The sequence below is a fragment of the Pelodiscus sinensis genome, chromosome 23, assembly GCF_049634645.1.
Source record: "Pelodiscus sinensis isolate JC-2024 chromosome 23, ASM4963464v1, whole genome shotgun sequence".
Classification (NCBI taxonomy): Eukaryota; Metazoa; Chordata; order Testudines; family Trionychidae; genus Pelodiscus; species Pelodiscus sinensis.
The window spans coordinates 18,916,429-18,935,323 of NC_134733.1; the positions used below are offsets into that span (position 1 = coordinate 18,916,429).

General features: G+C 41.3%; 1 protein-coding gene and 1 long non-coding RNA gene across 8 annotated transcripts in view; one reads left to right on the forward strand and one right to left on the reverse strand.

Moving 5' to 3' along the window:
• Positions 1-18,895, forward strand: part of PRKCZ (protein kinase C zeta) — a 224,877-nt gene that overhangs the window by 150,725 nt on the left and 55,257 nt on the right. For all 6 annotated transcript variants that reach the window (XR_012897330.1, XM_075906559.1, XM_075906563.1 and 3 more), the window contains 5 exons: positions 1,192-1,289; positions 9,917-10,003; positions 11,168-11,303; positions 15,395-15,482; positions 16,986-17,105. Coding sequence is in view for 5 of the 6 variants with exons in the window: in XM_075906559.1 (XP_075762674.1) it covers positions 1,192-1,289; positions 9,917-10,003; positions 11,168-11,303; positions 15,395-15,482; positions 16,986-17,105 (529 nt within the window). In the remaining variant the exon portion in view is untranslated. The remainder of the gene's footprint in view (positions 1-1,191; positions 1,290-9,916; positions 10,004-11,167; positions 11,304-15,394; positions 15,483-16,985; positions 17,106-18,895) is intronic.
• LOC112545139 (uncharacterized) overlaps positions 1-18,895 on the reverse strand; it is a 46,864-nt gene that overhangs the window by 26,224 nt on the left and 1,745 nt on the right. For both annotated transcript variants that reach the window (XR_012897332.1, XR_003088570.2), the window contains exon 2: positions 15,264-15,463. This is a non-coding gene — a long non-coding RNA (uncharacterized LOC112545139). The remainder of the gene's footprint in view (positions 1-15,263; positions 15,464-18,895) is intronic.

Here is an 18,895-nt window from a genome sequence, read left to right on the forward strand (position 1 = left end):
AGGCTCATTAGGGTATGTTGTCAGTCTAAAAGTAATAATACCTTTTCAAAAAATATAATTCAACAACTAGCTTTTCACTGAGTTATCTTAGTATACAGTTTGAAAGATATCTTTAGAAATACCTGTAACAAAAGTATCAGTTATTATAGCTGAAGGAATTTTTTTAATTACTTTTGATTTGTTAGTCTAGGAAATGAAAATAATGTCCCCTTTTCTTCCCTTTTTTGGTAGTTACGAGCCAGCATCACACACTGGTGGAAATAGCACAATGTTTGGTTTACAGTCAGTTTACTTTGTGTTTAAAAACAAACAAACATGGAAACAATTCCGTTGCTTATTTATACTAATTTTGGATGTGTGTGTGTGTGTGTAGATGTGTGTATGACAGGATAGCACCGAGGATTGCTCTCTGGAGGTTGCAGTCTAGCTTTTTCCTGCTGGACCTCATATAAGGGCACCTGGGTATCTGTTCTGGTTGTCTTCAGATTGATTATAGAGCTGATATGGTATTGGTTAGCTAGAACATGGGGAATTCAAGCTCACCAATGCACAGGCTTTCTTGCCAGTCACTCCTTTGAGTGTGCATGAAGGGGTGGGGTATTGTGGAATATAGGGTGTAAAAGGCACGGGGAATGCCTACCTATGCTGAGAACAGTTGGAGCACACAGACTTTAGGTTTTGCATTTGTAAACAGGTTTGGGATATTTTGTTACCCTGGGTCTTGATTTTGCTATACTCGTCTAGCATCTATTAAACTTTGAAAATACTAATAGTTTGTAATCTCCTCTTTCAGTTTTTCATCTTTATAGTTAGCGGATCATAGAAATAGTGTGAAACTCATTGACTTATACCTAAAATAAAGCAAACCGTGGCAGCTCCAGCTGATGCAAATAGTTACAATGTGATACCCTTTGAACCAATATATCATTTATACTTGAGATGTGTTTTATTATTTTTTAAGTTTCATAACTGGTAAATTTTGTACCACTTTCTCTGGATAATCAGAAAACTTCCGGCAAATAGTTGAAGCAAAAAAATAAAAAAGGCTTACTTTTTTTAAAGAATGTTGTTCAGTGCCACACACACACTTTATATATATATGGGATTATAAATGTTGACAGTTTCTTTTCTGGCTTTACCCACCACAGGGTATCCAACAGTAGTTCTGATTTTCCAAATACTCTATTTCAGGATATTGATTGGGTACAGACAGAGAAACATGTGTTTGAGCAGGCATCCAGTAATCCATTCCTAGTTGGTTTACATTCGTGCTTTCAAACAACAAGTCGGTAAGAAAGTTTTGAAGTTACTTTGTTTTTTAAAATCTTGATCATTGTACTAACTGCTTTTCATAAAACAACCATGGCAGTTAGAGATTGTCATCGTAGTGCTTTGAAATCTTTGGATGGATATATTATTATAACAGCCCTTTGTAGAAGTAACGCAAGACGTCAGTGTAGCCTGTTGAATAGTATAGTCATGTTCAGATACAGAGATGTAAATGGACTAACTTTTAGGGTAGTAAGTTAGCTGTGTCTTGCTTATACATAGAGACACACAATCAAACAGGTTTAAACACACATTAAGAGCTATGTCTTCTAACATTATTAATTGGGGCAATTAAGATGGCTTTTCTACATAATTTGGACAACTTGAAGACTATCCTATATATGTATTTAGAAGTAATGTTTTGTATATAGCTGTTTGATCTTTTTATACTTTCATCACTGTGGCATTTGAATACATAGCACAGATTGAGAAAGTTCTTTGGTTCATTTGAGAAAATACTTAAATTATCTTAATTGTTTTTTCTCTTCTGCGTTTATGAAGTGGTTTATGATTTTTTTCCAGTATTTTACTGCATGCAGGTATTTAATATGTGGAAGAAAAATTAATAGAAATGTCCTTATGCCAGAGTTCATAATTATAGCTAGAATAATGGATGTTTCCAATTACTTTTTCTTGTATGAGTATTCTTATTCATGGCTGAATTTAGGCACTACAGACCGCAGAATAATTCTTTTCTGCTGGTGGCATTAGCCCCTTCAGTGATACACTGACACACATGCTAGTCATGCAAACTGTTACATATATGATGTTTGGAAGATTTACTTGGATTCTATTCACGTGAGTAGAATGCAGTAGAACCTCTGCATAACTGAAACGGGCAGATTTTGTGCAGTATTCAGTGGATTTATTTAATTTACACCGGGGTGGCCAACCTGTTAGAGACAAAGAGCCAAAATAGTGGTTGATAGAGTGCAAAGAGCCATGTACTGGGGGTGGGGAGAAGTTGTTAAGGGGGGGAACCCGTGCCGGGGGAAAATAGGTGCCGGTACACTGTCCCAGGGGAAAATAGGTGCCGGTACACTGTCCCAGGGCATACCATCACAAAAAAAGCACTGGGAAGGGGTGAGAGGTGCAAGCTCTTGGAGGGAATTTGGGTGCAGGGGGAAGTAGAGAAGAGGATGCTGGCTCAGGGAGGGGCTCCAGGCCAGAGAGTGTTGGGGTCAGGTAGAGGACTGGGATGCTGAACAAGCCGCAGGCTTGTGGCTGAGAGGGTGCAGGAATTTGGGCTGCAGTACATTAGGGGCTTAGGGCAGGGAGGCTGAGAGTATGATGGGCTTAGGACACAGATTTGCAGTGTATGGATGGTGCAGGAGTATTGTGGCAGAAGACTGGGGATGTGCGGGTGCAGGAATGTGGGGATGTGAGAGGCTCAGGACAGAGGGTTCCAGTGTATGATAGGCTCAGGTTTGGGATCGGGGTGGTGGTGCAGGAGTGTTATGATGCTGCGGCCAGATGGGGGCTTGGCCCCAATTCAGGGCTTGTCGGCCTGACTTCATTTTTAAATAAAATATTATGTCAAACACAAAATGTTTCAGCGTTGTCTTTATTTATGAGAGGGGCAGGAAACCTGTTTTGAGTTGGGGGCAACACAAGTGAGGTGCAAAAAAAATCACTCCAAACCCCCCCAAGCCTCACTAACGTGGCCCTCACTGGTAGGTGCAGGGGACAGGATGCTGAGGCAGGGTATTCGTGGGGGGAGGGGGAGAGATCTGGAAAGGGGACAGAAACAGCTGGGGACAGAAAAAGCTGCTCTTCCCTCCGCCCCTCTCCCAGGCACCACCACCCTGCTCTAACCCAGTCCCTCTTCCCTTCCCCAGGGCCAGGCACACACCTCCCCCCAGCCCAATCCCTCTCCCCTTCCCCAGACTAGAGCCAGGCTCTCCCCCTTCTCCCCTGCTCTAACCCAATCCCTCTCCCCCCCGCTCTAACCTAATTCTCAGGTCCCGGAGCTGCCACTACAGCCGCACGTCTCCCTCCAGGAGCTGGGGCGCATGCGCTGAGCAGCTGGCACACCATGTGCACCCCCAACCCAATCTCCCTCCCTTCCCCTCCCCTTCCCCAGAGCCAGACACCTCCCCTCCCTGCTCTAACCCAATCCCCCTCTCTCTCCAACCTTATGCTCGGGTCCTAGAGCCAGAGCCACTGCTACCGCCACGCGTATCCGAGATGCCATGTGCACCCCATACACCCAATCCTCTTCCTCTCCCCTCCCCTCTTCCAGAGCCAGGCATTCCCCCCACCCCCTGCTCTAATCCAATTCCCCTCCCCCACTAACCTTATGCCCGGGTCCCGGAGCCACTGCTGGTACTGCTGCCGCACCCGGAGCCCTCACTGCTGCCTGCGCTCAGCAGCCGGCTACTAGCACGTGCAGGCTGGGACGCTGGGTGCGACCCGACCTGCATGTGCAGGATATGACGCAGTGCACTGGGGGCCGTGAGCAGAACAGCATGGGCCGTGAGCACGCATGCGGCTCACAGCAGCCCGGCCATGAGAGTGGCTGACCTAAGCGGTTCTGGGTTCCACCCTGGTGCTGTCGGGAGCTGCAGTTTTTGCGGCTCACAAGCTGTGGGCTTGCCACTGCTAATTTAAACTCATATAGGTAGCTGCTTAAAAGGAACACTCTTCTTTGTTCCCCATGCACCCGGACATATTCTTAAGTGCACAGCCATGAAATGGGCCACCTCTGTAACTCTCCCTTCAAGGTTTAATCATCACATTCACAGTAACTATAATGACCCAGAAGTAAAAAAAGCAAACGAAAACAAAACACACAACCTTTTGATCAGTGCCTATGTTGCCCTGCAGATCTACAAGATAGGACTATTATGGACCAGAAGGAGACAGAGGAAGCGTTCCAAATGTGACTTGTAAAGGGTGCTAATAAAAAAAAAGGGAGTGTGCCTTTTTTGTTGCTGTTTTAAGATGTATAGAAAAAGCAGCTGAAAAGGTTTTTATTCTTGTTTTTAATTCCTGCTTGGTTTTTAGTTTAGAAATACCAGCAGTGTCAATTCTGATTTATCTTGATTTTGCGTAACAGCCTATCAGATGTCAGGATATATATTATTACTGATAGAGTAACTGAAGGAAAAGGTCAGTGAAGTGTAATAGATGTTCAGAAACACTGCCAAAAATAGTTTAATATTATTTTAAAATTCCTTCCTTTTTCTGCTGCTTCATTCTCTTTGCTCTTGTGATGTCATTTCTTCATTAATACTTCCATCTCATCAGTGTCTTCCAAAATAGGTGATCCCTGAATGACTAATGTCAAAACCAAACAGAGACATTTTTAAAAATCAGGATTCCTTATAAACATCATAAAGCTACAATTTATTTCATGGGTATTTTTAGTAAAAGTCAGGTGACAAGCAATAGACAAAAATTCACAGCCTCTGATATGTCCATGACTTGTATCATATACCCCTGTCTAATTCTTGGGTAGCCTGTAGAGATGGTGAGGCAGCTCTGAAGGTGGGTGGAGGGGAGTTAAGGACCACAATTCTTTGCTAGTGTTCAGAGGCAAGGGCACTGGCAGACGCTATTCCTGGCTCTGTGCAGTTCTCTGGAATTGGCAGCATGTCCTTCCCTCCACTCCTAAATGGAGGGACAGCCAAGGGGGCTCTGCGTGCTGTTCCTACCCCAAGAGCTGGGAGCCATGGCCACTGGGAGCTGCTGGAGCTGCACCTGTGGCAAAGGCCACATATGGAGCTGTCTGGCCACCCCTCTTCCTACTCTAGGAGCTGAAGGCGGTACCATGAGACAGCTTCCAGGGAGCCACCCACAGTAAGGGCTGCCTACAACCCTCATCCCCTTCCAGGCTCCAACCCTGAGCTCCTTCCAACACCCAAACTCCTGCTGATTCTGAGAGGGAGGGAAGGCTGGTGGCATGGTGGCCCAAGACTATCCCAACACTGGACAGTGTTGCTGGCCCAGGGATTGCTGGAGCAGGTAGATAGCCTCAGGCCACCTGCACTTGACACTGCAGAAGTCATGGAGGTCCTGGAAAGTTGCAGAATCAATGACAAACTTGCAGCATTAATCATAAGAAGCAAGAAGAGGACTGAAATTAGAGTTTAGAAAAGTCCATTGTATATCACTTCTGTGGGAGCTTTTAATACTGGAGCAGGTTTGAAAGAAGAGAACATACAGAAATATAAAATACTAGTCTGGTGTTTTTCTTTGTTGCCTTTCTAGTTGGAGTTGTGTTTTTAGTTCTTTTTCCCAGCCTGGCTTCTCCTCTTTAATCCTGCAGTGAAACTTAATCCTTAAAGTACAAGCAAGGTAGTTCCCTACATTTTTAGGCATTAGTGTCATTTATTTTATTGCTGTTACTAAGAGATACATGTGCTACTTAACAAATAATTAAGGTAGATCCCTAGCAAGGATGCTTACAATCAAAGACTTTGAGCCTGCAGAGAGGAGTCCCACTGAGTAAGTACTACAATCATACATGTAAACATATGCATAAGTCTTTGCAAATTAGTCTAAATTGGATAACATTGTGGATCACAATAATTAAGATACTGAGATAGAGGGCATAAGAGAGCCGCAGTTCCAGCAGTGTAAGATTAAAAGTTCTGTTCTGTTTGTGTGTTAAAATTGTTAGTAGTGTTTTTGTCTTGGTTTCTTTTCTTTTTTTTCCCTTCAAATTCTTCAATAGTTGTTGCAAGAAAATCCTAAAATTGGGTCATAACAAACCGGAAGGTGTAGAAAGAAGAATTTTTAATTGTGAAATAATTGTATGCCTAAGGAAAAGCTGCCTCTGAAGCAGCTTCATCTTTGATAACAAGCACTCACTCAGCATATGTCTAATTTGTAGGACTCTTTAATCTTATCTGCATTGCTTGTATTTTATTTTCCCATGTATGAAATCTTCTCTCCAGTGAGTAATAAATGTCTTTTCATGTGGCTGATCATTCCACCTGTATTTTTCCCTGTCTCTGTTCCATTTTCCCTTTGTTGGTTTTGAGGAGTGCCTTGCAAAACTAGAGTTTTGAAAAGCCACTGATAGGTTTTTACATTGCAGCCTTTCTTTTGTCTGGTTCTCCCACAGACTTCAGTGAGCATACTGTGTAGAGTATTACAGAATTGGACCCATACTTGTGGTAGTATATTTGAAGACATGTATTGGACTAAAAAAAACCTAGGCTGCTTGTTAATCTTTCTCCAAAATGTCCATGAATTTCTGGAGTTTCTTGCTAAATCTCTAACTACCCTTTCTTCACATCCTGCCTTTCTGTAATGCAAAGTAATAAACAAGCACTACTGATTTATCAACAAACAGCAAAGAAAGCTGAAGCCAGTTGTTTTACTTTTGAGAGAAATGTACGTATGATAATAGTCCGTGTCTTCTCTGATTACACTGTGTCCAGCTGTGAAATAGAGAATCATTGCATGCAGGATACGGTGCCAGTGGGTGAAACCTTGATGAGTTGTTGAATTATGATGCCATGAATTGCATTTCCCTCAGATTGCGAGATCATACTCTTTTCATATGGCTAGACCAGTATTTTATAGTAGTCAAGGAGTTAAAGTATATTGGGTTAGCTTCTGCTACTGTAATTGATTCGGAAATGCTTCAGTTGCAGTTGGAGAGTAGAGCTGTAATAGTCCTGGATCAGAGGCTCATGTGCCATAGAATCATAGAATGCTGGAACTGTAAGGGACCTTGAGAGATCATCAAGTCCAGTCCCCTACCCTAACAGCAGGGCCAAACACCATCTAGATCATCTCTGGTACATGTCTATCTAGCCTGATCTTAAGTATCTGCAATGATGGAGATTCCACAACATCCCTATGCAACTTATTCCAGTGTTTAACCATCCTGACAGTTAGGAAGTTTTTCCTAATTTTCAACCTAAACATCCCTTGCTGCAATTTAAGCCCATTGCTTCTTGTCCTATCCTCAGAGGCCAAGGAGAATAATTTTTCTCCCTCTTCCTTGTTAATATCCTTTTAGATACTTGAAATCTGGTATCATGTCTCCTCACAGTCTTCTATTCTCTAAATTAAAAAAGCCCAGTTCTTTCAGTCTTCCCTCATAGGTCATGTTTTCTAGACATTTAATCATTCTTGTTGCTCTTCTCTGGACCTTCTCCAATTTCTCCACAACTTTCTTGAAATTTGGTGCCCAGAACTGGACACGGTACTCCAACTGAGGCCTAATCAGTGCAGAGTAGAGCAGAAGAATGACTTCTCATGTCTTGTTCACAATACTCCTGTTAATGCATCCCAGAATCATGTTTGATTTTTTTTTTTTTTTTTTTTTTTGCAACAGTGTCACACTATTGACTCATATTTTACCTTGTGGTCCACTATGACCCCTAGATCTCTTTCTGCAGTACTCCTTCTTAGACAGTCACTTCCCATTCTGTATGTGTGAAACTGATTGTTCCTTTCCAAGTGGAGTACTTTGCATTTGTCCTTATTAAACTTCATCCTGTTTACTCTGACCGTTTCTTTAGTTTTGCATCCTCCAAAGCACTTGCAATCCCTCCCAGCTTGGCATCATCTGCAAACTTAATAATTGTACTCTCTATGCCATCATCTAAATACTTGAAGAAGATATTGAACAGAACCAGCCACAAAACAGGCCCCTGCAGAACCCCACTTGTTAAGCCCTTCCAGAATGATTGTGAACTCTTGATAACTATTTTCTGAGAGTGATTATCCAGCTAGTTATGCACCCACTTTATAGTAGCCCCATGTAGGTTGTATTTCCCCAGCTTATTGATAAGAATGTCATGTGAGACCCTGTCAAATGCTTTACTAAAGTCTAGGTATATCACATCCATCGCTTCTCCCTTATCCATAAGACTTATTATCCTAGCAAAGAAAGCTATCAGATTGGTTTGACTGATTTGTTCTTTACAAATTAATGCTAGCTGCTTTTACCTACCACCTTCTTTTCTTCCAGTTGTTTGCAGATGAGTTCCTTAATTATTTGCTCTATTATCTTTCCAGGCACAGAAGTTAAACTGACTAGTCTGTAGTTTTCCTGGGTTGTTGTTATTTCCTGTTTTATAGAAGGGCACTATATTTGCCCTTTTTCAGTCTTCAGGAATCTCGCCTAACTTCCATGACTTTTCAAAGATGATATCTAAAGGCTCTTCTATCCGCTCCTTGAGTATCCTAGGATGCATTTCATCAAGCGCTGGTGACTTGCAAACATCTAACTTTTCTTGTTCTTTTTTTTATTTTAACTTCTAAATCTGCCCCATTTTCACTAACATTCACTGTGTTAGGCATCCTGTCACTATCAATCTTCTTGACAGAAATCAAAACAAAGAAGTCGTTAAGCACTTCTGCCATTTCCAAATTTCCTGTTATAGTTCCTCCCTTTTCACTGAGCAACGGGTCTATCCTGTCCTTGGTCTTCCTTTAGCTTCTACTATATTTGTAGAATGTCATCTTGTTACCCTTTATATCTCTAGCAGGATTGAGCTCTTTTTGTGTCTTCACCTTTCTAATCTTGCCCCTGCATACTTGTGTTGTTTGCTTATATAAGTGGCACGCGCAGCACTTGGGGCCCAGGATGCAGAGCGGGCAGTATGACCCTGCACTGGATTCTGCATCCCTGCGGCATGCAGCTCCCAAGAGCGAAGAGGTTAGCACCTCCCACCCCTTACAATAGGCTCTGCCTCTTGCTCTGGGAGGGAGCAGTCCTAGGGCTGCTCGGCAGATCAGGGTGGCTAGTCACATGCTGCTGTCTCTATGGGATGCTGGGGGTTGGGCTAAGCCACAGTTGCTCCCTGCAGAAGTGGAGGCCCTTCCCCCAGTGCCCTGCTGTGCCTGGCCAGGAGCTAGAGACAGCCCTGGGCAGCCATAGGCTCTGCCTGCCCCAACCCCGGAGCCTCAGCCTGGTGCAGGTGATAGGTTAGCTATAGCTATTAAAATAAGATGTTTTCGTAGTATAAATGTCTCATTATTTGAAAATAAATGTCTATTTTGCTCCTGCATTTAATTTTGATAACACCTTTGGTTTTGCAATTTATCATCTACTTGCCATATTACCGTGACAATATTTTATTCATTTGTCTCGTTCCCTAACTCACTTAGATATTTAAAATATGCATCTGATACTGTATTTTAAGAACCAGTGTTTCATACTGACAGCCCACAATGTTACTTGGTTATTTTCAGCAACCTCTGTTATCCTTTTCATATGTTTGGATAGTTATGTTGGCTTCATGCCAAACTCAAAACTAGTGTAAGCAGGTGCATCGTCATTAAGTTCCAATCAATTTCTTCATTTGTGTTTTTCTATTGAAGTATTCTTGTACATGTTTTTAAATTATTGATATATCATCTACATACCACAGGCATAGGTGTATTATTTATTAAATGTATGCTCTTGTTTTGTTTCCAAATGGTCATTAATTTTTATTGTAATTACAAATTTAAATGCCTAACATGAGAGGGCAACTCAAAGGAACATTTTTAACTTTAGATTTGTTGTTGTTGAGGTGAAATATTAATTATTACCTTAGTAAAAATGTCAGTCATGTGGGATTAAAAAAATACTGTTTTTCTTATACTGGAATACATTAATTGTATTATATATTTTCAGATTGTTTCTTGTCATAGAATATGTAAATGGGGGAGATCTCATGTTTCATATGCAACGGCAAAGAAAACTTCCTGAAGAACATGCAAGGTATTTTCCTATAAATATAATTCTCTTAGTGTCATTACATAGCACAGCATAAAAGAAACATATTAAAAGCTCAATCTTAAATTTGGAAAGCAGCTCATTTGAAAAATTTTTTGTACAAGGACTCAAGTTGTTTAAAAAGCATTTGATAATAGAAACATCATTGCTTTCATATTTGATGTAACGGTTCTCTGAAATACATTGCTGTGGTAGCAGTGATGGGCAACGTAAGCTACTGAGTGGCCTCCATCTCCGTGGGCCACAAGATTGTCATAACCAAGATAGTCTCCCAGGATAGAGTAGTTTTTTCTAACTATGCTTGCACACAATTGGTTTGGTGATTAAACCATAGCATCATTTTGATTGGATGCAAAGGGAGTGCACTGCTCTTACAGTCATTGTTGTGTGCACCTCCCTTCATGTGCCCGTACTTTACATACATGTCACTTCAGTAATGCCAGTAAGGGGAAAATAACACAGACAGAAACCAGCAGAATCTGGCAACTATGCATGTAAGAATCAATAAATAAAATGTCTATCAGGCCACACAGCCAATGGGCTGCAAATGGCCCTCGAGCCACAGGTTGCCCACCACTGTGTTGTCAGGTTTGTGTTTTGATGACTTAGCTAAGGTGTTTTATACAGAACCTAATAAAAAGATAGGGGTTTACTTCCCCTTTAGTACTAATCTTGAAAATCTTGACATTACAGAAGCACCTTGCCACTGCGTTAGAATTGTTGGCATAGATTTTAACAGTTCAGAAATTCATTTATGATAACTTGGTATTTGAGTTTTTCAGCTTTGGAGAAATGTTGGATAGTATGATTAAAAACAAATATTTCTTCAATATCAAATTGGAAAAAAATTGCTTGATATAAATCTTTAAAAAATATAGCTAGTCTCCACAAAACTAGAGTTTGTATTTTGATTGTAACAGCTACTTTTGAATTAATTTGGGTTTTTTTGTGGTTTTGTGCCATGGTGAGAAGCCAGGCTCTCTTATCTTTTTCTTCTTACATTTTCCTGTTATTTTCAAAAACTGTATTTGCATTCTTTAAGTTATGTCAACTTTTGAGTAATTTTTATAGTAATAAGCATAGTATAGTACCTTTACTAATTTTTTCTAAAGCTTTGTATTCCTTAATGTCTCTTTTTTGCTATTTAAGATTTTATGCTGCTGAAATTTGTATTGCTCTGAACTTCCTACATGAGAGGGGGATAATCTATAGAGATTTAAAACTAGACAATGTTCTGCTAGATGCAGAGGGTCATATCAAGTTAACAGATTATGGCATGTGCAAGGTAAGGTTCTTCTCTGATTTTTCTTTCTTATAATTCTACTGTGAATCTCTGTATTTTAACTTGACTTTGTCAAATTGTCTTGAATGAAATTCTGCAGCCAGCAATATCAGGGTTAACCTGAGGTATGGAGTTTGCCTAGATTAACATAAAGTATAAATGAGCCTAGAATTCTCTCTTAAACTGAAGTTCTGCTCTGAAAAATGACTTCTGTAAAACAGCATCAACTTTGATTAACAAATCTATTTTCCTGTGTGTATTCCAAGCTGTATTGCTGAATAACAGGACAAATATAAAGTTCTTAACAAGATAAATTTAGATCTGCAAATTCAACACAGATCTGAGTTCTGAATTCTTTTCCTTCACATGAATTAACAACAGAACTGTTAACTAAATTCCAACCCCAGATGTGGCCAAACTGATTTTACATCCACATGATTCCACTGAAGGAAATGAATTCTAACTTGCCTTTATTTTGGAATAACCAAATTTTATTACACTGCTTTGCAAATCAGAAAACACAGGGGTCCCATAATTAGTTAGTAATTCATTATTGATTGCCCTTTTGACTAGATGAAGTGCAAGAACATGTGATGCTACAGATGCAGCTATGAGAATGAGGCTCTGCCTCATGCCATCTGCAGCAGTAAGCTCCATTCCAGAGCATGGCCACTTCACCACAGCCTTGTGCAGAGTGGTTTAAGGCAATTCCAGCATCTGTGAGCATGATTTTTGTTCCCTTTTATTCTGGACTTCAACTGCTAGTTAAGACTGGATGTTGTGATTTCTGATGAGGAACAGAAGTGAATTACCATAGTTCATATGATGATCCCCTTTGACAATCAGGTCACTGCCTTTGAGTCCCAAGAATGGAAACTAGAGGAATACACTTCATCTCCCTATTCCCATCTGATACTTTGAGAGAATAGGGGTAATCCACATTGCCATTCATATGCTGGTTGTCAAAGCACTGGGTGCCTGGGACTCCAAGAATGAGACTGTTCTGAGACTGGAAGGAGTCCAGATGCTACTGCAGGATGATGGGGCAGTAGATGGTTTTGGATACCACTATACTGAATGTGTTACTGGACTTTGCCAATGTGAGGATAATATGATCCAGACTACAAACTGAGAAGTGGCAAGACTGAAGGATTCTTCATGCTGATTTACCTAGAGTACTCTATTTTTCTATGTTATATGCTTAACCACTAATCCTCATCTGTATTTTTTGCTGCAGGCAATTGTCAGCTCATATCACTTGCAGTCCATGGTTATAATGTTGGTTTTGATGAGCATGAACTGATATGGCTGGAGTATTTATAGTGTATATTCAACATTTTGCATTCTGTAAATATTCTCTTATAAGTTTTTAATCCTGATTCATATATGATATAACCTCTTTTAGGAGACAAACCCTTCAATTCCAGAGGGATGGTATTGATTAATTAATACAATAGATCTTTACTATCTCTAATTTTTATGAACCTTTGTAGAAGTTCTTTTTACACCAATATTCCACATGAAGATGGATTAGTGGCTGTCGGGAACACTATCCCTGATGACACCACTACACGACTGGTTACTGAGCTCTGTGACTCGGTCCTCACTCTCAACTGTTTCCAGTTTGGAGACAATTCATATCTTCAAGTCAGTGGCACAGCCATGGGCACCCGCATGGCCAACATCTTTATGGCTGACCTTGAACAACAATTCCTCAGCTCTTGCCCCCTAGCACCGTCACTCTACTTATGCTACATTGACGACAACATTATCATATGGACCCACAGGAAGGAGACCCTTGAAGAATTTCACAGGGATTTCAACAACTTCCACTGCACCATCAGCCACAGCCTGGACCAGTCCACACAAGATATCTATTTCCTTGACACTACAGTACAATTACACGATAGACACATTTCCACCACTTTATACCGGAAACCTAACGAACGTTACACTTACCTACATGCCTTTAGCTTCCATCCAAGACACATAGCCGAATCAATTGTTTACAGCCAAGATTTAAGATACAACCGGATGTGCTCCAATCTCACAGACAGAGACAAACACCTACAGGATTTATACAAAGCATTCTTAAAACTGAAATACCCACCCAGAGAAGTGAAAAAACAGATTAACAGAGCCAGATAAGTACCCAGACATCAGCTACCTCAAGATAGGCCCTACAAAGAAAACAGAATACCACTTGTCATCACCTATAGCCCCCAACTTAAACTTCTCCAACATGTTATCAACAGCTATAACCTATCCTGGAAAATAACCCCTCACTCTCACAAGCCTTGGGTGACAGACAACCCCTGAACCTCAAACAAATTCTTTCCAATAACCACTCAGCACACCTCCATCACACTCATCCCAGAACCCAGCCCTGCAATTAACCCCAATGCCAATTCTGAACACACATCTATACAGGCAATATCATCACAGGACCTAGTCATGTAAACCACCACATCAGAGGCTTGTACAACTGCACATCTGCTAATGTGATCAGTGCCATCAACTGCCAGCAATGCCCCTCTGCCATGTATATTGGCCAAATTGGACAGTTTCTATGAGAGGAAAATTAATGGACACAAATTAGATATCCAAAAAGGCAACACACAGAAACCAGTTGGGGAACATTTTAACTTGCCCGGGCACTCATTAATGGATCTCAAAGTTACCATATTATTATTACAATCCAGTTTCAAAAGCCTGCTCCACGGGAAAGCTGCAGAACTTAATTTCATTTACAAGTTTGATTCCTACAACAGAAGACTAAATAAAGAAGTTGGCTGGGTGGCCCACTACATTCCACATCCTAATGACACACAAAAAAACAAACAAAGGGTACTTAGAGTGGGTGCTAAGTATTATCAGCTTAATTTACCATGGACACACTAATTGACTATTCTTTTCCCTTTTTTTACACTTTTTTCCTCTTCTTTCTCCCCCATCCGCTCTCTGTGCTATTTATTTTAAAAACTAGACCCCTTACACTCAATTAATCTGAAGTGGATTGTGCCAACAAAAGCTCATGATACCATCTACATTTTTATTAGTCTCTAAGGTGCTGCTAGATTATTTTTTGTTTTTTAATTTTTCCAATATTTGAATTGTATTAACCCTTTTCAATGACTGACTCATGGAGGGTTGAAAATATCAAATACTTTAGTGTTGGCATTGGAACTTTTTGGCTCTGAATAGCACTTTAGAGTTTGAATAGCACTTCAGAAATGTTGACCAAATACAACCTGTACCTGAAAAGTGACTGAGACAACCTTATATTGGGCTGTATTTGTCTATTAGTAGCCTGATTTTAAAATGAATTGGTATTTTAAAAAAGTCAAAGTAGAGATTAAGAAGCCCAATTAAATTAATAAACTAGGGGATCAGACTTCTTCGGGGGCTTGTGATGAGCTATTGCCTCTTTTGCCTTTGCATTGTTGGTTTGACACATGCTAATACTTACTGACAGTTGTTGTCTCAATTATTTGTTGGCCTATGTGAAATGAGATGAGGGTCTAAGTCTAGTTTCTTGTGAACCACCAAATCCACAAAAGCAGCACTCCAACTAGCACCCTTTTTTGTTAATTTCAGCAGGTCCAGGGATTGAATGGACCAAATTAACTGAGTTGCTTTCTCAGTCTTAACTGGCGTTCCTCCAGTTCATGATGAACATTAGAAGTAGGGTACTTTGCAGGAGCTTGTATTGTCACTGCTTGTGATACACTCTTTCAAGAATTCTTATCTAGTGTGTTGCACCAGCACTAAAATTTGCAACTCCAATGGAGAACCTGTAAAAAAATTATGAGTTGTCTTTTAAAATAAATAAACACCTCCCTACTTCCCCACAAATGAGACAAACTTTTTTTTGTCTAAAAGAAACATTATAAATATCAGGATTAGTAATATATCACACACATATACCGCGATGAAGGGCTATGCAAAAATTTATAAACCAACCTTTATGTCTGGAATTCTGTTGGTGTAAGGTGGCATCTTTGATTCCTGGTTTAAAATTCTTTTGAAAGCTTATGAAATTCCTTTAGGTTGAATTTAACTTTTTCGGAAGATGAATTGGTTTATTTTCATAGGAAGGATTGGGCCCTGGTGACACTACAAGCACTTTCTGTGGAACGCCAAATTACATTGCGCCAGAGATCCTAAGAGGGGAAGAATATGGTGAGTTGGTACATAAACTTGTAATAGTTTAATCACTCTAAATTACTAACTTAACTTCCAATTTCAGTGCACTAAGAGTACTCTTTTAATTAAGCTTACATGTTTTTACTCCGTGTTATAAAGGCAAGATGTGTTTTCTGAAGTTTTATTTAATTTTCTCAGTTGTACTTCAGACAATTTTAGTGTTAGTGACCCACGTAATTGTGGATCTGCAACTTCTGTTAAAATATATTTCCAGAAAGGGAGAGCTTTTCACTGAAAGAGAACTCCTGCAATGTGCTGCAGAGGAAATACCACAACACAACCCGCTTATGCTGGTTTGACCTTTCAGTGTAACTGTTTGGATCAGGGTGTCTGACAACAAAACAGAAAACATAGCATTCAAAACAGTAGTACACTTGGGCGTCTCTAAACCGAGATTTCTGGTCCAACACTATCTGTGGTCCAGAAAGCACCAAGGCCAGGAGCCTCATGGCAGTGGGCTGGTGTTTGGCAACCCGGCCAGGGGTAGGAGCCCACAGCCATACTAGCTGGCTTCCAGCAGCCCCAGCTGCTGGGGCTGGGAGCAGAGCTGGCAACCCCAGCCAGCAAATTCCCTAGTTCGAGATAGTTTAGGTCTGGAGGGTGTCAGAAGGGTGCCAGGGAGGTCCACCCTGTAGTTTACAGGAACACTCTGACTACTATTGTGAATTGAGAAGTGACCCATCTAGATGGTAAAATACCTGACTACAGGTTGAACCTCTGTGGTCTGGGACTCTCTGCTCCGGCAACACCCATGGTCTGGAAGGATAACGAGTGTTGCTGGACTAGAGCCCCAGCACAGAGGTTGCCATGAGCTGGAAGTAGAGCCGGCTGGCAGGGCCAATCGGGCAGCAGAACCCACAGAGCATGAGAAACCACAGCTGGCTAGGGGTGGGAGGGCACCGGAGCCCCTAGGGCTGGCGGGCACTGCAGCAGCCAGGGGAGCTGGGCAGCAGTGGCAGGTAGCTGGGGAGAGGAGCCCAGCAGAAAGGTTGGTGTCTCCCCTCCCCCTCACTCCCAAGACCTTTCCTGGTCAAGAAAACTCCCTCATCTGGGACTGGTCAGGCCCCAAGGGAGCCAGACCAGGGAGGTCCGACCTGCACTGTCATTTTCCTGTATGGTAACATAGCATTCGCAACTTTCAAAAACCCCGAAGTACTTTCTAGCTGTAAGAAGTAATATTGACCTTTGTCTTGTTAAGAGTACTGCTAATTGAAGCCTCAGTCTCTTACGGACATTTATGGTCAATCTACAATTTCCTGAACAAATTACCTTTATTAATTTTTTCCAAAGTGCTCTATTAAGGACTATTCCTTAAGGCATTTAGCCTTGCTGCTAGCAGTTTCAGTGGGAGTTGAGGATTCTCAACACTTTGCAGAGTCAGGCCCTCTATCCCCATAAATGATACAATAAATGTCATTGTAATGATACCTAGAATCTCAGGATTTACTACCTGAAAATGTGCTCTTTAAATTCTTATAGGGTTCAGTGTGGACTGGTGGGCTCTTGGTGTCCTGATGTTTGAAATGATGGCAGGAAGATCTCCTTTTGATATAATAACAGACAATCCAGATATGAACACTGAAGATTACCTCTTCCAAGGTATACATCTTTGCAATCACTCTTTACCAATCAATCACTCCCGCATTGTTCCTGTACTTGATATGGTTGTGCGTACTATACCTCTGATAAGAATAGTGAGCACATTGCTACCCATCCAAATCAGCTGCTACTGAATTAACTTACGACACTGATACCATGAAATCACCATAAAGACACTGAAAAATGTGGAACAAAACTGTAGGTAGACATGGTTGGTGCCCAGTACTTCAATGTCTTCATACTCTATACAACCTAGCAGAGATACTGACTAATGCGCTCACTCCTCTTCATGATCACCTTGTCTTTCTCTGCAACAAAGGTCAAAGGTTGTTCCATCAGAATTCTCTAGGTATATTTAAGTTCCCTGCCATTGCAAGGGCTTCACAAAAATCCCTTCTGTTCTGTGTCTGAGGCATATAATAGTTTAGTGTTCTGTGGACAATAATGCTTTGGATGTTGTATTTGGTGTATAGATGCTAGTTGGTGTTTGTGGCCAGTGATATGTAGGTCTGGCCTTAAACTGTGACTCTTTCTGAAATACTTCCTAGTGACCAATCTGCGTGCCAGTGTGAGCATTCTCAAACACAGTTGTATACTCTTTGAAGTGCATAACTAATCTCCAGAATATTCCTTGAAGGGGAATACTATATAATGAAGAAGAGGATGACTTATAGACAAATGGGGACTCCCCACAACCTCTGGTCCAGGGTAATGTTTCCTCAATTGTATAAAACTGTGATATCACATTTATAAACCTCCTTGATTAGGACATTAGGGAGATGAAAAGCCTTTATGCAATGTGTTTATCAGTATGACCAATGGGATGAAAGAAATGATGCATGAGACTTTTCAGAAAATATTTGTCACTACTACCATAGCACCTTTCACATGAGGGATCCCAAGATACAGACGTTAGATGGGTAAGCCTTGCGATGTTAGAGAAGAATAAATATTCATTTGAGTGTTATGGAAACAGTAACAAAATGTTCAAGTGCAGACTTGACGACGCAGGGACCAAGAGGCATCTTCCCTGGAGGCCCCATGATTTCAAAGGGCCTGGAACTCCTGGGTGCTGCAGCAGCAGCAACAACCAGCACCCTGGACCCTTTCAATCTCTGCCAGTGCTGAGGACTGGCTGTGGGAGGTTAGCCCCAACCCCACCTCTTCCACTTGAGCCCCTTCCCCCTTCCAGGGCACAGAACTGTCCCCCTCTCCATTTTGCCCGGGAGCTTGGCAAGTCTGTCAGCCTCACTGTTGAAGTGACTTGCTCCCATGGTTAATGTGTCAATGACAAAATCAGGACTAGCACGTAGGAAGGAAGACTGAAAGAGTTGGGCTTGTTTAGTTTGGAAAGGAGAAGACTGAGGGGGGACGGACATGATAGCGGTTTTCAGGTATCTAAAAGGGTGTCACAAGGCGGAGGAAGAAAATTTGTTCTCTTTGGCCTCTGAGGATAAGACAAGAAGCAATGGGTATAAACTGCAGCAAGAGAGGTTTAGAATGGACATTAGGAAAAACTTCCTAACTGTCAGGGTGGTTGAACACTGGAATAAGTTGCCTAGGGAGGTTGTGGAATCTCCATCTCTGGAGATATTTAAGAGCAGGTTAGACAGACATCTATCAGGGATGGTCTAGATGGTACTGGGTCCTGCCATGAGGGCAGGGAACTGGACTTCATGACCTCTCAAGGTCCCTTCCAATTCTAGTGTTCTATGATCTTAGGAGCTTTGATTCCTAATCCCATGCTCTAACTACTGGATATTGTGCCACCAGCTTTTTGAAAACATAAA